General features: G+C 39.2%; 1 protein-coding gene across 3 annotated transcripts in view; it reads left to right on the top strand.

The window, feature by feature from the left end:
• The first annotated feature begins 14,801 nt into the window (after positions 1 to 14,801).
• The window catches only part of LOC124111094 (TBC1 domain family member 2B-like), a 54,861-nt gene continuing 44,190 nt past the window's right edge, over positions 14,802 to 25,472 (top strand). For 2 of the 3 annotated variants that reach the window (XM_048399564.1, XM_048399563.1), the window contains exons 1-6: positions 14,802 to 15,216; positions 17,108 to 17,249; positions 18,090 to 18,297; positions 19,433 to 19,728; positions 20,623 to 20,750; positions 22,332 to 22,463. In XM_048399564.1, coding sequence (XP_048255521.1) covers positions 14,813 to 15,216; positions 17,108 to 17,249; positions 18,090 to 18,297; positions 19,433 to 19,728; positions 20,623 to 20,750; positions 22,332 to 22,463 — 1,310 coding nt within the window. In that variant the 5' untranslated portion in view covers positions 14,802 to 14,812. The remainder of the gene's footprint in view (positions 15,217 to 17,107; positions 17,250 to 18,089; positions 18,298 to 19,432; positions 19,729 to 20,622; positions 20,751 to 22,331; positions 22,464 to 25,472) is intronic. The other variant, XM_048399565.1, reaches the window with a different exon arrangement.

Here is a 25,472-nt window from a genome sequence, read left to right as displayed (position 1 = left end):
ATTTTCGGTCAGACTAGGTCCCCAGCAGCCTAGAGGTTAAAGCGTTCGCTCGTCACGCCGGACCCGGGTTCGATTCCCGACATGGGTACAATGTGTGAAGCCCATTTCTGGTGTCCCCCGCCGCGATATTGCTGCAATATTGCTAAAAGCGGCGTAAAACCATACTCACTCACTCCAGCAACCTATGCTGTTCGTAAGAGGCCCCCAAATGGACCGGGTGGTCAGGCTCGGTGACTTGGTTGATGTCATGCATCGTACCCTGCGTTAAGCATTGCTCACAATATCAATTACTGGTCGTCTCGTCCTGACTCGATTATTATATAGCTGGAATAGTAAAACAAGAAACAAAATATTTATTTCCATTACACTGATAATTCATAATATATATTAATGATATAGATCACCATGAATATTTATCTAATGGTAAAGAATGATACTCCTCGTTTAGTCTTATATAAGAATTCATGCGCGCAGGTAGATCCGCTTTCATCTGGGACAATGCAGTCGAGAAAAGTCGCCAGAGCACAGTGCGCGCGCGCGCGCGTGCGTGCGTGTGTGTGTGTGTGTGTGTGTGTGTGTGTGTGATGCATATATATACAGACAAAGATATATTCAGTGAGAATGCGTAGATAGTAATGATAATAGTATAAGATACATACATAGTATGATCATTGAAAACAACCCGTGAAAATCAGGGTTAGAAAATGTCTCCAGCAACCCATGCTTATCGTAAGAGGCGACTAACGGTATTGGATGGTCAGGCTCGCTGACTTGGTTGATGCATGTCATCGTATCCCAATTGCGTGGATCGATGCTCATGATGTCAAGCAATGGATTTGTCTGGTTCAGATTCGATTATTTACAGATCGCCGTGATATAGCTGGAATATTGCTGAGTGTGGCGTTAAAAAACAAACAAACAAACAAACATTATCAGGGATGCAAATTGGCTTTATTATAACTTTTTATCTTATGTTAAAAGTATCCCATGGACTAGTAGTATTTCCTGCTTTGGAGGGCAGGGCAGTTTCTGATATCACTATTCGGACAAGTGCATGTTTCAGGTTATTTCATATGCCTAATTGTGACACATTAAAAACATGACAAAAAAACGGGGGTTGTCAATATACTTCTTCGTGAGCTTTCATTCAATGATTACTGAATTTTCTAAATTGTCATGTAAAACATTATTCTACACAAATAAAAAAATCATTTAAATTTGGATTTGGCTTTGCCTGGATTAGTCACGAAATCGGAAACCAAGCAGCCTTCGTTGCACTTTTAATCAAAGATTAAATCTCTTTCAGTAATGGCAGCATCCTTACAAGCAAATCATATTGTTGTACTGTAGTTAGTTTAAATCCCTTCTAAATATTGAAATGTGTTTAAGCATAGGTGACCTTCCTCAACATTTGAGAACATCCTACCCTAGATTTAGATGTTGCAATGCCAAGATTGCTGTTGAGACTGGCAGATATGAAAATATAAATATCATGAAATATATTGTATGTCCTACAAGCTTAAAGGCTACAATGCTGTTGAAGATGTATTGACTCCAACTCAGAACTTAGGAACAAGTTCACTGTAAAATCCATTTTAAAGTTCACGTTAGTAAATATCCTGCAATTAATAACTATCTTCTAAATTGCCATATAAAACATTAGTCTACTCAAAGTATTCGCCCACCAAATGTATACCATGTGTGATGAAATATTAATTAAGTACAGTAATGACCCCCTTCATCCCTGACAGGCGGGGATTTATCACTTGCTTCTGGCAGTATCTTTGGGCCATGATGTCACCTCAATAAAAACTTCATTGTTGAATGTTATTATCCTGAATGTTCTTTGTCTTGAAATTGGCATTTAGCTGATGCTAGAACAATAACACCATAAGTACATTGTGATGTAGTATATGGCAGACCTATCGTGGATAATGAGGTCTGTTAAACATAGAGTCAAAAACAGAAAGACTGTACCTGGTTGTATAATGCGCCCTCATCTGGCATAAATGAGACATGCCAATACAACCGAATGCTCATGTGGAGCATTTAACCTTACAGTATACTTTCTAAATACCGCCCAGGAAGTTAATAATAGTTCGATACAAGAATTTACCCATACATGGATTCGAACCCGGGTGTTTGGCCTACCGAGCGAACACTTAACGATGCTACCCCCATCTCACCCTGCCACACACACCCTACATATAAGAATATGTACACCTCTAGGTGTTTAGCGTTAATGTATAGAGTATATATGCGGTTATCCAACCAACGTTCAATGTATTTTAATCAAAATCAACAAACGGCTTTATGTTTACTACACTTATTATGAACGAAACTTACAGTAACAAACATGAAATCAACATGAAGTCAGCAGTTGATAGGTTGGATGGTTTCTACAATGCCCTCTTAATTTAAATTAACTTAATTTTTAGAAACAAACAAGAATTATATTTCTCGAGCTACTTTCAAATTATCTGGATATTACAAGTTTCTAGTACATATAATACATGGTTGTTTCAACACTCTGATTTTGATGTAAAACAATTGCATTCCCTGTAACTATCAAAGCTTAGTTACATTCTAGATTTCCCGCCCTTCACATAAATTTAAAATGTCTATTACATGTAGTTTATTAACTACTGTGTTATTTTATAAATATATCATGTACCATTGTATACCAAAAATGTAAATTCATCATATGTATATATGTAGATGTATTTGTGAGTGTATGTAGGTATATGTGTTTGTGTGTAATACTGTATATATATATATATATATATATGAATATGTGTTTTATATTTTTTCATTACTTGTAATTCCTATGCACTGTACATTTATTCTGCACCACAGAATTCACATACCACAATGTAATGAAATGTATATAGGAGAAGGCCTCGTAAATGTGTCACTTGTGCCTAATCCATTTGGTTTTCCGCAATAAAATATGTTTTCAATCAAAATCAAGTCCCCTCATTCGTCTTCAAGTTTGCAATTTCCCATTAGTTAAGACAAGCATCGACCCTATTAATCACTGCACTGTTACTAATTTTATAAATTTTCGAAGCTATCAATTTATCAAAGTTCAATGTCCTTATCTGATAAACCTTCGGTCAACATCTGACCATGCAGGGACCCGTTCAGAAACAATCGTGATGTGTCCTGAATTTGCCTCTTATCTCTTAATACACGTGTGTATGCAGCCCAATAGTTCAACTCGAATACATAATGCAAAATTAGTAAATCCAGTATAGACTATAGATTTCAGGCTTTATAAAATTTCCTCACCGACTCACACTACGACATATTGTAACATAATACCACACTCCAAACAATGTAGATGCCTGTATGACATATTGTAACATAATACCAAACTCCAAACAATGTAGATGCCTGTATGACATATTGTAACATAATACCAAACTCCAAACAATGTAGGTGCCTGTATGACATATTGTAACATAATACCAAACTCCAAACAATGTAGATGCCTGTATGACATATTGTAACATAATACCAAACTCCAAACAATGTAGGTGCCTGTATGACATATTGTAACATAATACCAAACTCCAAACAATGTAGATGCCTGTATGACATATTGTAACATAATACCAAACTCCAAACAATGTAGATGCCTGTATGACATATTGTAACATAATACCAAACTCCAAACAATGTAGATGCCTGTATGGCATATTGTAACATAATACCAAACTTCAAACAATGTAGGTGCCTGTATGACATATTGTAACATAATACCAAACTCCAAACAATGTAGATGCCTGTATGACATATTGTAACATAATACCAAACTCCAAACAATGTAGATGCCTGTATGACATATTGTAACATAATACCAAACTCCAAACAATGTAGATGCCTGTATGGCATATTGTAACATAATACCAAACTCCAAACAATGTAGATGCCTGTATGGCATATTGTAACATAATACCAAACTCGAAACAATGTAGATGCCTGTATGGCATATTGTAAAATAATACGACCCCTTAACAATGTAGGTGCCTGTATGACATATTGTAACATAATACCAAACTCCAAACAATGTAGATGCCTGTATGACATATTGTAACATAATACCAAACTCCAAACAATGTAGATGCCTGTATGACATATTGTAACATAATACCAAACTCCAAACAATGTAGATGCCTGTATGGCATATTGTAAAATAATACCACCCCTTAACAATGTAGGTGCCTGTATGACATATTGTAACATAATACCAAACTCCAAACAATGTAGATGCCTGTATGACATATTGTAACATAATACCAAACTCCAAACAATGTAGATGCCTGTATGACATATTGTAACATAATACCACACTCCAAACAATGTAGATGCCTGTATGACATATTGTACCATAATACCAAACTCCAAACAATGTAGATGCCTGTATGACATATTGTAACATAATACCAAACTCCAAACAATGTAGATGCCTGTATGGCATATTGTAAAATAATACCACCCCTTAACAATGTAGATGCATGTATGACATATTGTAACATAATACCACACTCCAAACAATGTAGATGCATGTATGACATATTGTAACATAATACCAAACTCCAAACAATGTAGATGCATGTATGAAATATTGTAACATAATACCAAACTCCAAACAATGTAGATGCCTGTATGGCATATTGTAAAATAATACCACCCCTTAACAATGTAGGTGCCTGTATGACATATTGTAACATAATACCAAACTCCAAACAATGTAGATGCCTGTATGACATATTGTAACATAATACCAAACTCCAAACAATGTAGATGCCTGTATGACATATTGTAACATAATACCACACTCCAAACAATGTAGATGCCTGTATGACATATTGTACCATAATACCAAACTCCAAACAATGTAGATGCCTGTATGACATATTGTAACATAATACCAAACTCCAAACAATGTAGATGCCTGTATGGCATATTGTAAAATAATACCACCCCTTAACAATGTAGATGCATGTATGACATATTGTAACATAATACCACACTCCAAACAATGTAGATGCATGTATGACATATTGTAACATAATACCAAACTCCAAACAATGTAGATGCATGTATGAAATATTGTAACATAATACCAAACTCCAAACAATGTAGATGCCTGTATGGCATATTGTAACATAATACCAAACTCCAAACAATGTAGATGCCTGTATGACATATTGTAACATAATACCAAACTCCAAACAATGTAGATGCCTGTATGACATATTGTAACATAATACCACACTCCAAACAATGTAGATGCATGTATGACATATTGTAACATAATACCACACTCCAAACAATGTAGATGCATGTATGACATATTGTAACATAATACCACACTCCAAACAGTGTAGATGCCTGTATGACATATTGTAACATAATACCACACTCCAAACAATGTAGATGCATGTATGACATATTGTAACATAATACCACACTCCAAACAATGTAGATGCCTGTATGACATATTGTAACATAATACCACACTCCAAACAGTGTAGATGCCTGTATGACATATTGTAACATAATACCACACTCCAAACAGTGTAGATGCCTGTATGATATATTGTAACATAATACCACACTCCAAACAGTGTAGATGCCTGTATGACATATTGTAACATAATACCACACTCCAAACAGTGTAGATGCCTGTATGACATATTGTAACATAATACCACACTCCAAACAGTGTAGATGCCTGTATGATATATTGTATCATAATACCACACTCCAATCAATGTGGATGCCTGTATGACATATTGTTACATAATACCACACTCTAAACAATGTAGATGTCTGTATGACATATTGTAACATAATACCAAACTCCAAACAATGTGGGGGCACGGGTGGCCCAGTCGTCTAAGGCGCCGCGATTCGCTGTGCAGAGTTGCGTCCCTTGGGCACGCCAGAAACCTATGATTGTGGGTTCGAATCCCGGTTCGCCCAAATTATGTTTCTAGGTTTGTCAGCACCATACCCGCGCTCGTGGGTTTCACCGAAGTGATAAACGTCTGGGACCTGCATCACTTCGGGCTTTCCTCCCACATTAAGCTGACACGCCGCGATATAACTGGAATACTGTTAAAAGCGGCGTTAAACCCAACTCACTCACTCCAAACAATGTAGTTGTCTGTATGACATATTGTACCATAATACCACACTCCAAACAATGTAGATGCCTGTATGGCATATTGTAACATAATACCACACTCAAAACAATGTAGATGCCTGTATGACATATTGTAACATAATACCACACTCCAAACAATGTAGATGCCTGTATGGCATATTGTAACATAATACCACCCTCCAAACAATGTAGATGCCTGTATGACATATTGTAACATAATACCACACTCCAAACAGTGTAGATGCCTGTATGACATATTGTAACATAATACCACACTCAAAACAGTGTAGATGCCTGTATGATATATTGTATCATAATACCACACTCCAAACAATGTAGATGTCTGTATGACATATTGTAACATAATACCACACTCCAAACAATGTAGATGCCTGTATGACATATTGTAACATCATACCACGCTCCAAACAGTGAAGATGCATGTATGATATATTGTACCATAATACCACACTCCAAACAATGTAGATGCCTGTATGACATATTGTAACATAATACCACACTCCAAACAATGTAGATGTCTGTATGACATATTGTAACATAATACCACACTCCAAACAATGTAGATGCCTGTATGACATATTGTAACATAATACCACACTCCAAACAATGTAGATGCCTGTATGACATATTGTAACAGTTTAAATTACCATACCATATATAATTCTGTACCATGTTCATTATTTACTCTTGCTTGATAGCGGTATAAAGATCTATACATTTATATTACAGTAAAAAAAAAGTTGATTTGTCCTCTTTGTCATCCCTCTACTTCTAAGAAATGTCTATCAAACAATTCAGTTTAAATTACCATATTCCAAACAGTAGATGCCTGTATGACACTTCGTAACATGATACCACACTTCAAACAGTGTAGATGCCTGTATAACACATTGTTACACAATACCATATTCCAAACAGTTTATAGATACCAAAATGACATATTGTCACAGTTTATTTACCATATTCCTAACAGCTTAGATAACTGCCTGATATTGTAAATGTTCAAATTACGATATTCCAAACAGTTTATAGATGCCAAACTGGGTAACCGTTTATTTACAATATTCCAAACAGTATAGTTGTCTCTATGACGTGGCCCGTGAAGATTAGGTCTTCAGCAACCCATATTTGCCGTAACAAGCGACAATGCTTGTCGTAAGAGGCGACTAACGGGATCGGTTGGTCCGGCTCGCTGATTTGGTTGATGCATGTCCTCATTGGGTGGATCGATGCTCGTGATGTCAATCGCTGGATTGTCTGGTCCAGACTCGATTATTTACAGACCGCCGTCATGTAGATGGAATATTGCTGAGTGCGGCGTTAAACAACAAAGAAAGTATATGAAGTATCGTAACACATACCAGACTCCAAACGTCAATGTGAGTAGATGTCTTCGTGAATGCAGGGCACCCCAAAATTGTGTGGATATAGAACACCCCCTGATATAAAGTCTATAGCAGCCCGATCCTCGTGTACAGGGCAACCCCCTGGTATAAAGTCTATATAGCAACCCCGATCCCAAGTGTTGAGTCTATAGCACCTCCGATCCTCATCCTCCGCCGTGTGAAGATGTGTATATACCTTCCGATCACCTTCATCCATATACGTGTATAATGGAAGACACGGCACATACTGCAATAACTCCGAAATCTACAAACAAATTACTGTTTCCTAACTAAAGTATTATTATTATTATTAGAAATTAAAAATTATCAATTAATTTTACAACACTTGTTTTATGCAGTATATAATCCTAGCATGCAGTATGACTGCTTATTTCAAAGACATACAACGCGGGACTTTCTGGAGTAGCTATAGGTTGAGTGTATAACCAGTGTTCTTACTCTGACAAACACTACTGTCACAAATCACTTATACTAACCACACACGCGCTAAACTCGGGGTGGGGGTCGCTTCACGTCATAAATTAAAAGTGAACAGTGAGGCGATGACTGCAATAATACGTATATTCTCTGATACACAGGATTAAGTAATCATCACATTTAGGCTTGGTTATCATATAGCTGACTTGACCTTTGCATGGAATCAATCATCTTCCCGTGGCAAGGGAGTTAACTGAATATAAAAGTGGAAACTGGACTGTATAGTCAGTTAACGCCCTTGCCTCGGGAAGATGCAATTATTTAGAAAGTATACAATATTTTGTGAGTACTTTTAACATTTTTGTTGATTGAATTGAAAGAAAACAAATTAAGTATGTATTATCAATGCAGAGGAAAGGGTGTATTTAATTACATAATATTTATATATCATATTCATGATTATTGTAATGAGTATATATCAACTTTAAGTAAATTATTTTTCGTTTTAACATAATTCATAAATGTTATTATATTGATAATGTTAGTGACATACTTTAAATAAAGTATTTTGTATCTAGAAAAAAACATTATTTCAAAACAAAAATAAATATTAATATACAGATTAAAAAAGATAAATTATGTAAATGATCACTATCACAACTATGACACTTTCAAAATTATTTATTTTATTATTTATTTCAGGAATTATTTTCAAAAATGCCGAAAGTCAACGAAAAGAAGTCGAAAAATCAACAACAAAAACAGGCCGAACAGCCATGGTTATACAGGAAGCAGTCTAGGGTTGGTGGACATGTCATATGATCAATTTCTCAAAGTTGTTACTGCAGGCAAGTTTAAGACTATCGAGAACAGGGCGACCGTGAGTCAATTGTCGCAAGGATGCGCTCTCGCCGTTCTGAAGAAAGAAAAGCTGACAATAAGCAAAGTGGTCCCTTCTGACCCATGTCTGTCTTAATCCCTGAGAGATATACAGTCGAGGCTGAGACCTGCACCTACGTAGTGTACAGGGGTCAGGTGAAAACCAGTAAAAACGTTTTGGCGAACAATTTGCTATTTGTCAAGGTGGCATAGAAGATAGCCGACTCAACAGATGAAACAGCTGAAACCAGCAGCAGCAAAAGCCACGAAGACAATGGAGATAATGAAGAAGAGGTTGAAGGAGACGAAGAAGTTCATTGTCCTAACGACGGAAGATGTCTTCCCATAGAGATTTTCAGAGGGCATCACATAATTGATACTGTTTGTATGGTGGGTGTTCCCATCAAATGCATATGCTGTGTAAGTGATCTCACTTTGTATTACAAAAAGAATTTATATCAAGTCCTGGTGGGTTTTTTTCCGAACACCTCTATTCATCATAGGATAATTAATTTCTTTTTAGTTTTGAGTGTATTTATAATGAATACAAATTAACATTATCACATGTGAACAAATATATAAGAGTACTTTTCGTACATTCAATCAACATATAATATTACATAGATTCATAATAAACATTAATTCAAAATTTACATAAAATAACTATTTCTTTTACAATATTGTAGGTGTCTGGTCATTATGTAGTAAAAAAATATGTAGTATTTATTTTTTAATGAAAATATATGATTTCATGAAATTTTAAAACAACAGCGCTCTTGTCGCAGGTGTCAGTGTATCTTCAAGGTCAGCTGGTCAGTTCCAGTAATGGCGGCTATGCTTACAAAACCATGATAAAAACCTTACTCGGATACGGTGAGGATGCTAGAAATTCTCAACTTCAATCGCAACTGTTTTACAAAGATTCCAGAGACGACAATGCCGACTTCAATTCTACCGATTCTCTTGCTGGGGGAAATGACGGTCTCCTCAGTCGAGCGTCTTTCATAGCTCTGAGCAAGTCTCTAACCTTGGAAGGATCCATCATGGAAGACGTGTTTAACCTCAACCGCCACCTGGAGAACGGAGTCGATGTCAACGTGAAACTGTTTCGATCTAGCGCGCCCTTCGCACTGATGAATGGAGAGACTGGAAAAGAATACAAGATAGAGTTGCAAGACGTGTACTTGAAAGTCTGAAAGCTGAGGATGAATAATGCTTTGGTTCTCGCTCACGCGAAACAGTTGGAAAGGGCCAATGCTTTGTATCCTTACACGGAAACGGATATCCGACAAGCCAGTGTCAGCTCTTCTAAGATGACGTTCACATACGACAATCTGTTCCTAGACCATTGTCCAACCCGCGTAGTCGTCGGCTTCGTGGAAAGGAGCAGCTACGACCGGTTCAAACACGAAGAATCCGTTCAACTTCCAAGGCTCTAACATAAAAACGGTTGGATTGTACACGGATGAAAGAGCCCCGGGCAGCCAGTGGAAGCGGGAGATATCGAAGCTTATGTTAATATGTTTGATGGTATTGTCCAAGAGCGTATTTTCGCCCTTGGATGGACGCTCAGGATGATGACAGAAGACAAAACTCAGGAGTGAAGTTTTAGACGACAGCAACCAGGTTTATTGTTGCAGGTTTGATGGTATGAACACCTGGAGAGAGAACATAGGCAACTATATTGAGGGAACAAACTTTCAAATCGGCAAGGCCCTATTCGTCTTCAATTTAGAACCGCTTTCTATCGATGATAATTATCTCAACTTGATCAAATCGGGGAACCTGTGACTCAAGGTTCAATTCAAGTGGGCGCTGACCTCCCCTCTGAACGCCATCGTACTCTCAGTCTCCTTCGCTGATAGAAGTAGGCAAATCAAGGAACATCTTTATCAAATAACAAAAGCAGAAAAAGAACAACAGAAGATAAGACATGAACCGAAACCTATTAACGATGATCGATCTCTTCGAAGATGCATTGTAGGCGTGTACGCTAGAGGCGAAATAACAACTTCTTTAATTACTGTAAAGGCGCCGTTTCGGCATAGATCCTTATACCGTTGTCAAGCAAGACTGAATGATGTTCTTGCTTTAAGTGTTTAAGAGGTCGCCTTCTGCCCAGGCAATTTCGGCTGACATGTCCCTCTTTGGGACTCATGTGTGTGAGTGGGGTATTCACATAATTTTTGTATTGATATGATTTCTATTTTCGTATATTGATATAATTTCATTTTTATCCTTGTCTGCTCGGTTTATGTACGTCCGAGTAGCTGTCCATCTCTCAGAAACAGAGTTAGTTTGGCCTTCGCTATTGCATCTCTTGGCTTCAGGACTCAGGAGATCTATGACAGATAACGGATCTAACTGCAATTCTTGTTTTAACCGAGCCCGGGCTGGTGCGTGGTCTTGACACTCTATAGTAACACGTGAGCAATGGATTCAGCCTGATTGCAAGATGAACAAATCTTGTCATAGTGCTTTTTGTGACCGAGTCTGAGGCGTGAGATGGCAATTTCAGTTTTCCTTTCATTTGAGTATGAGTATGACTTTTGGTGGATCTTGGGCTGAATTTTGTGTAGTCATCTGCCAATCTTATTTGCGTCCCATTGGGCTTGCCATCTTTGGGCTATGGGAGCTTTGATTTTGCTTATTATCTCTAGTTTACTAAAGGGAATAGGCTGTATCTCCGCTTTGTTTAGCGAGTCAGCCTTTTCATTTCCATGAATATCTATGTGAGAGGGAATCCAACACAGCTCCACCTGTTGCCCTTGGTCCGTTGTTTTGTATATTCGTATAGAATATTGTTGACTGTGTTTGGCCTGGAGTTAGAGTTTCTGCCGCTGATGGCTTGAAGTGCACTTGGCGAGTCTGATAGGACGACTGCCTTTGCTTCCGGAAGTTCCGGTATGAGTTTGAGTGCATGATGAATTGCCTCCAATTCAGCAGTGAATACCGACTGACCATCAGGCAAGCGAACCGAATGTGCTTGGGGTTTGGAGCTGTGGATATGGATCCCGTAACCAGCACTGTTGTTGAAAGGATTCTTGGATCCATCAGTGTATAAATGGGCCCAGCTGTCCCAGGTAGTTTGAATTTTAGTGATAGCTACTGATCGTAGTAGAGTTGGCTTTTCTTTTTTAGTGACTTCTGATGTTGAAGCAGTGTCAACTTTGGTAGTCCAGGGAGTGTGTAACCGTTTATAGTGACTTTCTGCAGGCTGAATGTAATGACAATTGTGACTTCGGATGAGTTCACGTACTAATATCCCAGATGGCTTTAGTGAGGGATTTTTCCGAGCTTCATCTCGAGTGTTTTTGTGTTGCCACATCATTTTAACAAAGGGTTTGATGGTCGTCCCCAGAACGATAATATTGCCTGCTCTCTTCTTAGTTTCAATGGGTTCTCCCGTTTCTACTTGTAGTGCTTCTAGTGAAGTGCCTGTTGCTGCACCTGTGGCCAGCATTAGGGCCTTGTACTGTATTCTGTCGAGGCGGCTCAATTACAGTATTTGATGCTGAGTGAAATGCCTCACAACCATAGTCTATTTTGGATCTGATAAGTGATTTACAGAGGTCCAGCTGAGTGTCCCTCGATGTGCCCCAAGATGTGCCTGAAATTGCCCGTAATACGTTCAGGTCTTTTTGATATCTGTGAATGATGAAAATGGTACAGAATATATATAGTAGGTGAAGGATTAACAGTAACAACACTTGCAGTAACAACAATTGCATACATGAGGGAGTAGGTTAAGTAATGACAACAGAAGGATAATACTGTAACAATAAGGACAGAGAACACATGAAGTGGAAGCCAATAACACACGAAGCCAATTGAACAGTATAAGTATACATAGGTGGGGTTATTTTGCCTAATGATATCATAGTAGGCAGGTGGGATGAAATAGCCTTGATCACGAACATCCGTAAGTCGTAGAGAAAATCGTCGATTTTTACAGATAAATCCTTACAATGACTATCTGGGGATTTTACGATTCATCTCACTCACATCTACCACGGTTCTAAGCGTCAAACGGGGTGTGAGAAATCGTACTCCCATCATTCCATTCCTATGTCAATACAAACACGTAAAGCAGGTGGGGGATGAGGCGCAAAGACCACTACTTCAACGACCGCGACGTCGACAGGGAGCATTTGTAGCTCGACGTCGATATGCACTAGACGTAATGCGAACATCTTAAATACTTCGATTCATTAGTTCGCGACCCGTGAAGGTCCGGGTTAGAATAGGTCTTCAGCAACCCATGCTAGTGCGGCTTTAAACAACAAACAGACAAACATGAAGAAACATGTTTTCTATAAAGATCAAAGTTGTGGAATGAAATATGACATGATATACATGATATCTTTTTGCTTATGTGTCTTCACGTGACATTTCAGATGATCATAATGCTTAAAGTTTTTGAAATAAATTTCACATTCGAAAACTTTAGTGAATGGACCACAATTGCTTTTATGTCTTACTAATGATCGTTTCTTATAATGTTTAAGACAAAACTCGCATATGTATATCGGGGCTGTGAAAGATTGTCATCGCACGCCCTTTATCCGCACAGGGGTGCTATAGACTTCATACGTGGTGGTGCCCTTTATCCGCACAGGGGTGCTATAGACTTCATACGTGGGGGGTGCCCTTTATCCGCACGGGGGTGCCAAAGACTTCATACGAGGAGGGTGCCCTTTATCCGCACGGGGGGTGCTATAGACGTCATACGTGGGGGTGCCCTTTATCCGCACGGGGGTGCTATAGATTTCATATGAGGGGGGTGTCATATATCCGCACGGGGGTGCTATAGCCTTCATACTAGGGGGTGCCCTTTATCCGCACGGGGGTGCTATAGACGTCATACGAGGGGGTGTCCTATATCCGCACGGGGGTGCCATAGACTTCATACGAGGAGTGTGCCCTTTATCCGCACGGGGGTACTATAGACGTCATACGAGGAGGGTGCCCTGTCAATGGGGATCGGGGGTGCTATAGACGTAAGGCTATAGGGATCCGGGAGGTGCTATAGACTCAACACTTGGGGTCGGGGGTTGCTATAGACTTCATACCAGGGTCTGTGTTCTATATCCACACGATTTTGGGGTGCCCTGCATCCATGAAGACCTCTACTAATGTGCATTATGCGGTCCAACGAAATAACGTCCGGGAGAATGAAACTAAATAATAAAGTTTTTTCTGTAGTTGTGTTCTTGGATAGAATATAATAGAGTGTCAATAATGTGCAGTAAATGCATGTTTATTTATAATCTATAATTTAACTAACTGCAAATGACAATTTTTTATTTATTCCAAAATAATATAATCTAAATATAGTATGTCAAATTCCTAACTTGGGGAGGCTTGAATATTATTGGTTGTTAGGTTATTTGGTTTTTCAGTCTTTGATTTCCGACCTAGAGTACAATACTTTTCTGATAAGTAGTAGAGTTTTGTTAGGAAAAACGGTTTGTGTGTGTGCATCATTGCGTAATAAATATCATAGAAAGACGGGAGAGGATTAAAAGCGTTCTAAGAAAGTATTTCAAGTACCAGATAGGAATGACTTCTTTTAATATGGATGCTGAGTTTGTTCATGTGTTTCTGGAATCAATGCTAATTTATTAATGTTGTTTTTAAAGATGATGTTCCAGCAAATGGTACTGTGCTCTTAGAACTTCATAAATAATAATTAACTTGATATGTCGGACTTAGCCTACACACGTTTGGTTGTATAGTAAGTCAGAGAGACTGATCACCGTCCTGTAATGCTAACTTGTGTATACATCAATCACAATTGTGACTCCATATACTCAAGTTCTGTAACGCGATCACGAAATAAAACGATTTGTGTAAGGGAAATAACTGTTGTTTCGAAAAGTTTCAGCGGAAGTAAACAAGCCAAGCCAATATGGCGGGTGTTGGGGGAGTGCCCCAAGAAAGTGAACTTTCTGACGACCCGTCATCAATTAATTCATCAACGGAAAAAACTAACAGCAATGAAGTCAGTTCACAAGAGGGCCAAATTCCATCGCCCAGTAATATAACCGAGTCTGCACAGATCAAATCAAAGACCACCACCAAAGAGACTTACCCGGAAGAAACTCGTCTTAGCGGATGGCTGGCCAAAGTTGGTGCTCTGGGCTTCGTGAAAACTAGCAGAGTGTTTTGGTTTGTTTTCGGCGATGACACCTGCAAACTGTACTATTATCGCAACCCCCAAGATTTGCTGCCTCTCGGAGAGATTGACATTTCAAATGCCTTCTTTACATTTGAACCAAATGTGAAGGACAAGCCGGGTTTATTTGAAATCAGGTACTGATCGAGTCATTACAATAATCAGTCATTGAGTGAATTATATTAAACTGTTTCTTTATATTAATAAATGCGCAATTCTCAGACATTTTTTATAAAATATTTTTCATTTATCTCTGTGCAAGTAGGATTTATGACAGACAACTAAGAGTTCTTAAATTGCATCTATTTTGAGAGACCTCTAAATGTAAATATTTCCTTGAAGCACGTGTTTTACTTTTAATCATGTGAGGATGATTCACTCAGTGTCTGACAGAAGCTGCATTTAGATCCTGATAGAATCTACATTGTTTCATCTTGTTGAAGTAAAGGTAATTTAAATTTGGTATATTATATGATATTTATGTTAGTTTAATGAATAATAAAACTGTTAAATGCACATCAATTATCCTGATTATGCCTCCACATGAGCTCCGCGCTCTGATTCCAAGTTTAATTAGTGCCATGTGGTAACATTGTTATTTGGGTAAACATAAACAGCTAGACTGATACAATAGCTTCATACAATTTCTGTTGACATACAAACAAAGTGGTGTTTTGGTGACTAAATGAAATGAGATTTGCTACAACAACCAATTTGGCAGAGCTTATGTTGAGCTTTTTGTTGAACAATGCATGAGCGGTTATATGCCTTTTCTGCACAAACATGTTACTAATGTTACCATGGTTACATGATGTTGTTCTTGTTATCATCCAGCATAGCAATCATGTCACATATATTCTGATACTTTTAAATTGCATGTGAATTTACTATATGGACATGATGGGGACATCAAATGGTTGGGGTCAGATGCCATGTTTTTAGTCTTATTGGTGTAATTATTAGCTGTGAGATATTTGTGCTTCATAAGATTTGAGAAAGCAGACAACTGAAGTGATGTTTGAGTGAGTGGCTTGGTCACCCTTGTCGGGAGTCAAGGGAAGGAACTTTCAAATAGTAGGATTATTCTACCTCCAACATTGCTTCATCCTGTGTTTTTGCAGGTGAACGGTTGACTTGCCTTTGCATGTGTTTGTGACTGGTGCCAGTTGGAACAGGATATGCTGACCTATTGGCAAAGAAACTTTATTCCAAAAGTGTCCAATTATTAATATTGTCCAACTAAACTATTTTTCCATTTGTCACCAAAGCTCCATGGAGGCTAGTGATTTCGTCACTATATGCGTAAAGATATTTTGTCATGCTCCTCACTGTTGCAGTTGTCATAGCATATATATAGATATGATTATACAAAACAATATGTAAAGCACACTGAAAGGCTTCAATTAGACCATTCTGCTCTGATTTCAGAATAGGCACGTTTGTTTACAAACAAGAGAAATGTCAAGTCATGTGATATGCAAATCAGGATGTGGCAGTGGTGTAATGCTAAGTCATCGCTGCGAAAGAGTGTGGCCCCAGCTAACAATATTTCCATCATATTTCAGCAGTCCATATTTCATTTGTAAGGGACCCGTGAAGATCCGGGGTAGAATAGGTCTTCAACAACCCCTGCCTGTCATATGAGGCAACTATGCTTGTCATAAGGGGCGACTTACGGGACCGGGTGGTCAGGCTTGCTGACTTGATTTGATGCATGCAATTGTGTGGATCGATGCTTATGATATCAATCAATGGATTGTCTGGTCCAGCCTCGATTATTTACAGACTGTCGTCATATACCGGGAATATTGCTGAGTAAGGTGTTAAACAACAAACAAAAAAAATCATTCCTCAGGTCAGTACATACACCATTTGATTAGCTTATCCATATGTTAGGGTAAGGGTAGGAATAAAACGCTTTTATCGGGGGATGTAATAATTTTGGTACAATTTTGAAATTGAATATTCTGGAATATCCTCATTAGATCTGTATGTAAACAGCCTTGCATTGTACCTGTCTGTGTTCAGGTCTGAAGGGAAGATCCACTACCTGGATGCCCAGGAGAGACACAAGATGGTTTACTGGCTGCAGGAACTGCAGAGGAAGAGACGAGAGTACAGCCAGAAACGGACCACCATATCATCAGAGAGGGTTCAGTGGACAGTCAAGGTATTTCCATAACCATGGCAACTGTCCTATTACATGTACCCCGGTAAATATGAAATGCTGGTTGTCAGAAATACAGGACCAGGGCCAATATTACTCTAAACGGAGCGTCATTTGTTTTTATCTCGGATCAAAGACAATTTAAGACACTGTATGTCTCACTGAGAAAACCAAAAAAATGATGTTCCAGACTTCATGATTCATTGGTTTGGGTTCTTATTCCAATTATAGTGTAACTGTTTCATTGGCATGTTACTGATCCATTTCTATGTGGTCCGAATTGAAGCCTTAATCATGATAATAGGGGTATTTTACAGAGTGCCTTTAGATTTACACAAATGAGAATGACACCCAAGTTTCAGATGTTTAAATGTATATGCTGTGAAATGGGTATGGATGCGATACATATTCAAGATTTTCTTTTCACAGCAGATTGTATGCCTGCAACGTTTATGCCCTTTGTCAACTGTTTATTTTTTTACATTGTTTATAACACTCCATGTATCTGAGGCAATACTGACCAAAAAAAGGGCTCTCCCTAATCCATGTTGGAAATAAAGAGTGGACCTTGAGGTTTGCTTCTATAGAATTTGAATCTAGGGACCCCCTGAACTGTTTAGTTTTTACATGAGGGCTGTGACTTTTGTGCTAAATTTCAAACACTGCCAATCTACTATTTGAACTAGGATGTCTGCTTTTTGTATTTAATAACATCCTGACAGATATATGTCTTAAAAAAACAGGAAGTGACTGGCTACCGGTATATGGGTTCCTTGTTAAAAGCCAGTAAACTGAGTGAAAACAGGTTTGAAAAACTGACATATAAAACATTTTGTTGCACAGAAGAGACTTCAGATCAGTGGCCTGTTGGGTGATGATGTTGATGATGAGGATGGTGGTAGAGTCATCTTGGAAGCTCCCATGGACAACATCCAAGTGGAGCAGAGTTTCAGTGGGAGCAAAATACCTCAGTGGAATCTGAAGAAGGAGATCCGAGATGCTGTTGTTAGTATCAGGTCCAACTTCAAAATATCCGGAGAGGGAAACAGAGGTAGATAATTTATGATGTTTTAGTTTGTTTGTTTTGTTGTTTTATGCTGCACTCAGAAATAGTCCAACTTCCGCTATTTAACCTATTCGTGTAAACAATCATGATTCAGACAAACCAGTGGTTGATAGCATGAGCAACGTCCCACGCCATATGGGTACAATTACACGCGACCCGTGAAGATCCGGGGTAGAATAGGTCTTCAGCAACCCATGCTTGTCGTAAAAGGCGACTACGCTTGTCATAAGAGGCGACTAACAGGATCGGGTAGTCTGGCTTGGCTGATGCATGTCATCGATCCCGATAACGTGGATCAATGCTCATGATATCAATCACTGGATTGTCTGGTCCAGACTCGATTATTTACAGACTGCCATCATATAGCTAGAATATTGCTGAGTGCGGCGTTAAACAACAAACCAACCAGCCAATTACACGCAATCACCCATGCCACTGTGTCTGACCACCCTATCTGGTTTAGTTGACTCTTACAACAGGCATAGTTTACTTGGGATTAGTTCTCTTCCAGAGTGCCCACAGGGCTATTGTTTTAGTGCCTACAACGGGTATATTGAAGGCACTAGTGATGATGTTCCTTGGTCAAGTTTGTTCTTGTGTAAGTATGGTACTGGTAATGTAACTTGTTTGTATAGGGCGGTCGGGTAGCCTAGTGGTTAAAGTGTTCGCTCATCACACTGAGGACCTGGATTCCATTCCCAACATGGGTACAATGTGTGAAACCCATTTTCTGGTGTCCCACGTCGTGTAATTGCTGGAATATTGCTAAAAGCGGCGTAAAACCAAACTCACTCACTCATACTTGTGTTCCCAATTACGCATGTCCTCCCCTCCCCTAGGGGGCGGTCGGGTAGCCTAGTGGTTAAAGCGTTCGTTCGTCACGCTGAAGACCCGGGTTTGATTCCCGACATGGGTACAATGTGTCAAGCCCATTTCTGGTGTCCCCCGCCGTGATATTGCTGGAATATTGCTAAAAGCGGCGTAAAACCGTACTCACTCACTCCCCTCCCCTTGGGCAATTGACTACATAACTTATATAGTCCCAGGTGAGCTGTGAACTAGTTGGCAGTAATAGCTCGTGCCCAATCTTTCTATATAACAATGTAATACAATGTTTCAGAAACTCCTGGCTCACTGTCCCCAGATTCGGGGTCCTCACGGGAAGACTGGACCCTATTGGAGACCGAGGTTCCTCCCACTGAGACTCTGTTGCCCCCAAACAACACAGCAGCCCCCTTCAAATCTTGCCCAGAACTCCAGTCTCCCACCTCCCCCGTCTCCAAGTCCAACCCCCAGGGGAAACTTCTGTCCACATTCAAGAAGCTGGCGTCCAAGAGAAGCAACACTGTGACAGAAGGGGTTTATAAGGATCAGCGGAATAAGGTTGTCTTCCCTACATGTGTTCGCTGTAAACATGTAAGTTCACATTAGACTTGCACCACTTCAGGCTTTCCTCCCACATCAAGCTTGGTATCATCATATGCTGTTCAAAGTGTTAAACCAACCTGACTCACACCCACCAAAGTGTTCAAAGCCTCAGACTCTTTTGTGTCCAGGCAGGTCAAGCCTGTCATCGTCGGTTCAAATCCCAGATTCACCCTAAATATGTTTCATCATGTCAGCATCATACTTATGCTTGTTGGTTTCACAAAAGTGTTAAATCTGTGTTAGACCTGCATGCATCACTTTGCTTTCCTGATAACAATCACTCATTGACTAATTGTTCAGATTAACAAGAATCTGATCACACTCGGGGGGCCCAGGGGGCCCAGTCATCTAAAGCATTGCAATTCACTCTGCAGTGTTGCATCCCTTGGGCGAGCCAGAAACTAATCCCAGTTTGCCCTGATTATGTTTCTAGGTTTGTCAGCACCATACCCGTGCTTGTGGGTTTCTCCAAAGTGGTGAATGGCTGAGACCTGCATCACTTCGGGCTTTCCTCCAACATTAAGATGACACGCTATATAACTGCAATACTGTTCAAAGCGGCAATAAACCCTTACTTACCTGATAACACTCACTCACTCACTCACTCACTCACTCACTCACTCACTCACTCACTCACTCACTCACTCACTCACTCACTCACTCACTGTTCAGATTAACGAGGACTTGATAACTTTCACTCACTGTTTGTTCAGATTAACGAGGACCTGATAACACTTCCTCACTGTTTGTTCAGATTAACAAGGACCTCATAACACTCACTCACTCACTGTTTCTGATAAACAAGGACCTGATAACACTCACTCACTGTTCAGATAAACAAGGACCTGATTACACTGACTCACTCACTCACTGTTCGTTCAGATAAACGAGGACCTGATAACAGCCCGTGATGACCTGCAGGCCACAGAAGAGGAGCTTCAGGCCAACAGGGAGATTGTGAAACTCCTTCAGAAAGAGGTGGATGTACAGAGGACCGAGATCAACACCATGTATGTGGACTAGGGGAATAACACAAACAAACAGGAAAAAATGCTAGGGGAATAACAGAAAATAAACACCATGAAGATGTGCAGGGGTAGAGGGGGTTGAAACCGGGGACATTTCCATGTCAGACATTGTTTGATTCTATGAACAAAGAGCAAAACATGGTTACAACGCACGCACCACAATGATTCACAAACGAGCATTTTCACAAGAAAATAAACGAGCAATGTGAACATATAACATACACATATAACATATAGGGAAATACCGTATTCGACGTAATAAGCGCCCCCGCTCTAATTAGCGCCCACGGCAATATTTGCTAATATATTGGCAAGTGAACAATCCCAATTAGCACCCCTTCCGATTGATCAATGTACAAAAGACTTATCTCTTAGTGTATAATATGCACTCGTGTGTTGTATGCACCCTTAATTATGGGCAATTACATTCTTGAAAATATATCTGTCGTATATACACAGTTCCGGTTGTCAGTATAATCCACGAAATTTAAATTTCAAATCTGTTTTTTTCCACCAAAATAATATTCTAATAAGAGACCCCTATTTCTAATTTTGAGAGCGCCCTGGGCGCTTATTACGTCGAATACGGTAAGTGATGTTAACCCCCAAAACATACAAGAACAGGGGAAACGTAAAACACAACGTGCATACGCGAACCCCGCAAGTATAGAGAAAAAAGGACGGGAAAAATTCTCCGTTTGGCGGGAAAATTATATCCAAGCGTAGCTACCGCAACGCCCAATAAAAGCACAGTTTATTAGAGAATAAACTATAATAAATATCACCGAATATTCGAGGAACGATTCAGCAGTAGGATACACGTCTTGCTAACGCAAGCGAAGGAGACGAGTGAAGGGTGTCACATGGCAGCTAGGTGGCTACGCACGTGCTGCATGAGGTAATTGAGATCTCTGTGGTAGATTTCGCTATAGCAGCAGTTGTGGGAGACAACAGCCTCGGTATAACAGTGGTAATGTATTACTTATAGAATATTCCGAATAGGAAAATTCTACAAAATAATTGAAGGCAAGTAGATTAACTGGATTAAGTACTGACACCCTGACCCAAATTAACACCCAACACCCTCAATTAACAATAGTAAAACAGTGATTTGAAGTGGATATATTCTGCCTTTAAATGCGATAACTACAGGGGGGAATTCAGTCGAAATGCTTATAACAAACTACAGCTATCAAGAACTGAAATTAGTGGTCGCTTTGAGTTTGTAATAACCATAGTTTACTGTATTATCCCAAATGGTAGATGTAGTCGTGAGGACAAAATGACTTGATGCTAATTTCCATTTCTGAAATATATTTCACTATCTTTGTGTCAGGTTGTCACCTTCTATTTTTTGGAGGGGTGGTCGGTTAGTCTAGTGGTTAAAGCGTTAGCTCGTCACGCTGCAGATCCGGGTTCGATTCCCAACATGGGTACAATGTGTGAAGCCCATTTCTGGTGTCCCCTGCCGTGATATTGCTGGAATATTGCTAAAAGTGGCGTAAAACCATACTCACTCACTCACTATTTTTGGACAATTTAGAATTGTATGTGTTGTGTTAGGAGAGAAGTGGGCAGCAAGTCAGGCGAGGACAGGCATGAGATGCTGCGTCAGCGAGACAAGCACATCGTGGAGATGAGGCACAGCATGTCCAGCCTGGATGAGGAATGCTCACAACTGAAACAAAACACAAAGTAAGTCGAAAGTCTAGCTGGCTGCATTTGCTATTTGTACTTTGAAAAAAGGTTTGATTTGTATACCAGAATAACAGCAGACGGAGTAATGACATTTTGAAGTGTGTTCGTTGCATTTAACTGCGTTTTGGCATGTCGTTTTTGAATGTGACTTTCAATGTACATGAAACCCACACACAGGTATGGTGTGCTGACAAACCAAGACCCATTATCAGGGAAACATGTAGAACCTACAACCATCAGATCTTTTCATGTAAAAAAGGCTCAAAGAAATATTACTATGTAATAAGTCAAACCGATGAAAGCTTAAAAGTTATTGACAAGTGGGAAGAGGAACTTTTAATGGATATGAACTGGCCTAGCTTATTTTTAGAGCACACAAAACTACTCCAGACCCTAAACTTAGATGGTTTCAGCTTAGATTGCTCCATAGAATTCTACCTGTTAATACTTATCTACTCAAGATGCATATTGTTGACAACTGTCTATGTACTTTCTGTAATGCCGAGCCAGAATCTATCCAACATCTGTTTTGGGACTGTAGGGTCAGCAAAAATTTCTGGAAAAGATTTTCACAATGGATTGAATCCAAGTGTCCACATACTGGCAAGATAAATCTTACTTCAGACCTAATTCTTTTTGGCTTTTCAAAACATTTCCACACCGATGATATTTTTGATCTGATACTCTTATTGGCCAAATTTCACATTTATAGATGCAAAATGAAAAATAACCAACCAACCATTACACATTTCCAAAATGAGGTTAAATATTATTACCAAATAGAAAAATATGGACACTTTAATAAAGCCAAACAGACTGAATTCTATACGAAATGGGCTCCTTATGAAAACCTTTTGAAAATATAAACATTTGCTATTCCAAAATTTTACTAAATATATATCCTGCATTCTGTCTTCATAAGTACTAAAGCTTCTAGTGAGTGTGAATGTGTGTATGGATGTGTGTGAATGATATGTACTTTCTTAAAAAACCCTGGTCATGTATTTCGACTCTTATCAAAACATGATGTACTTTTACCAGGAACAATAAAAAAAAAAAAAAAAAAAAAAAAAAAATACAACCATCAGATCCAGAGCAAAGCAATGTGACTGAAAGTTATCTCCCCTTGATTGTGGCAATTGGTAATTTTGAATCTCTAGTTTGGCAATATCACGTGAAACAATCAGCCATGCTTTATTTGTTATTCCTTATCTATATTTTATGTTATGTTACCATAGTTACAGCTTACATTATGTCAGTGAACAGACAATTCAACTATCTTGCAATCTGTATGCTAAATTGTTTTTGAGTTTTTTTACAACAGACATACAATGTAGTTCTACAGACACCTACAAAAGGCAGCTGTCTTAACTGGACTCACTCCAGTGTAAATTGTACTGACTGTGGGAAGACTGTTGGTAAACATGGATACTCAGTTGGCCAGTATTTTTAATGAAATGTAATAAAAATGGGAAAAGGTGATTGGTTAAGAGATTTCCACATAACCCTTCGCATTTGCTAGCTGCTGGCTGCGTTTGTGTTACCTCTCACCCTCCTGACACTGACTGAGGGTGCACCACTGGCATGTTTTCCCTGATTCCTGCCCCCACTTGCAGAAAACTATTTCAGCGATAAGTCTGTTGTAAACCCTATACTTTAACATAGGCTTACAATAGTTGTAGTGCTGAGGTGGTTTTGTGAAAGTTAGCTCTGCGGGTCTTGTCAGTGTCTAACCAATCCCCAGCCTAAGACTAGTCCAGAGAACTAGTTTACTCTTTATTTCACTAGTCTCCAGAGTTTGTAGGTAGTCCTGCTTGAACAAGACAAAAATGTTTACTATGTTTACTATGTTTACCTGTCAATATCTAACCCGTGAAGAGCAGGGGTAGAATAGGTCTTCAGCAACCCATGCTACTGTAAGAGACGACTTTGCTTGTTGTAAGAGGCGACTAATGGGATCGGATGGTCATGCTCGCTAACTTTGTTGATGCAGGTCATCGTATCCAAATTGCGTGGATTGATGCTGATGATGTCAATCACTGGATTGTTTGGTCCAGACTTGATTATTTACGGACTGACGTCATATACCTGGAATATTGCTGAGTGCGGTGTTAAACAACAAACAAACAAACAAAAACCTATTGATATCTGGATGTACTCATACGTTAAACTTTTTCAATCAGAAATACAGGAGATAACAGGTATTGCTGGTTTACTAGAACATTTTCAGATAAACTCAAATTTTATGCGTGACTGTTATAAATGGTTGAAATTATACACTGTTGATATTAGGCTTGGGCAACAAAGGAATAACGTGAATATTGGACATAAACTGATTTGGGAAAGAGTTTGAACTCCGGGTTGTCCTGGTTTCTAGGTCTGTCAGCACCATACCTGTGCTCGTGGGTTTCATTACAGTGGTCGGGCTTTCGTCCCCCAGAAAACTGATGTTCTATTCCAAGTGCCATAAACCAAAGCCACTCACATCCACCATAGTGTTTAAAGTCTGCCTCTGACATGCTGGAAACCTACGTTCATGGGTTTCCAATCCCCAAACATACACAGAACTCCCTCATCATGCTGACATACTATGGTATAACTGAAATACTGTTCATGGCGGCATTACCTCTTTGGTCGTCTTGGCCACGTCAAACCAAAAGAAGCTAAAAGATGGTACTTGTTGTTACCCTGCCTGGCACTCGATAGTTGCGCCGCCAGTGGCTATTAAGAGTTATGTCCCTTCTATGTCCCTCTTATTTACCAATCAGATTCCACCTCTCATATCACTTGCATTTGCTTCAAACAAGATGGCGGCGCCCAGTCAAGACGATCAAATTGATAATCAAGATCTATATTGTAAAACAAACAGGTTTTACTGTGCAAAGTGCATCAAATCATGTGAGCACCTTGATTAGAAACATGAAAGGATTTGGAAAATATTTGTTGACAACGAGTTGACGGTACACATGCTTTACAAATCCTGCAATGGACCGACATCTGCGTGGC

This window comes from Haliotis rufescens, unplaced genomic scaffold (assembly GCF_023055435.1).
Source record: "Haliotis rufescens isolate VD_foot unplaced genomic scaffold, xgHalRufe1.0.p SCAF_2, whole genome shotgun sequence".
Classification (NCBI taxonomy): Eukaryota; Metazoa; Mollusca; class Gastropoda; order Lepetellida; family Haliotidae; genus Haliotis; species Haliotis rufescens.
This window is presented reverse-complemented; position numbering and strand designations above follow the sequence as displayed.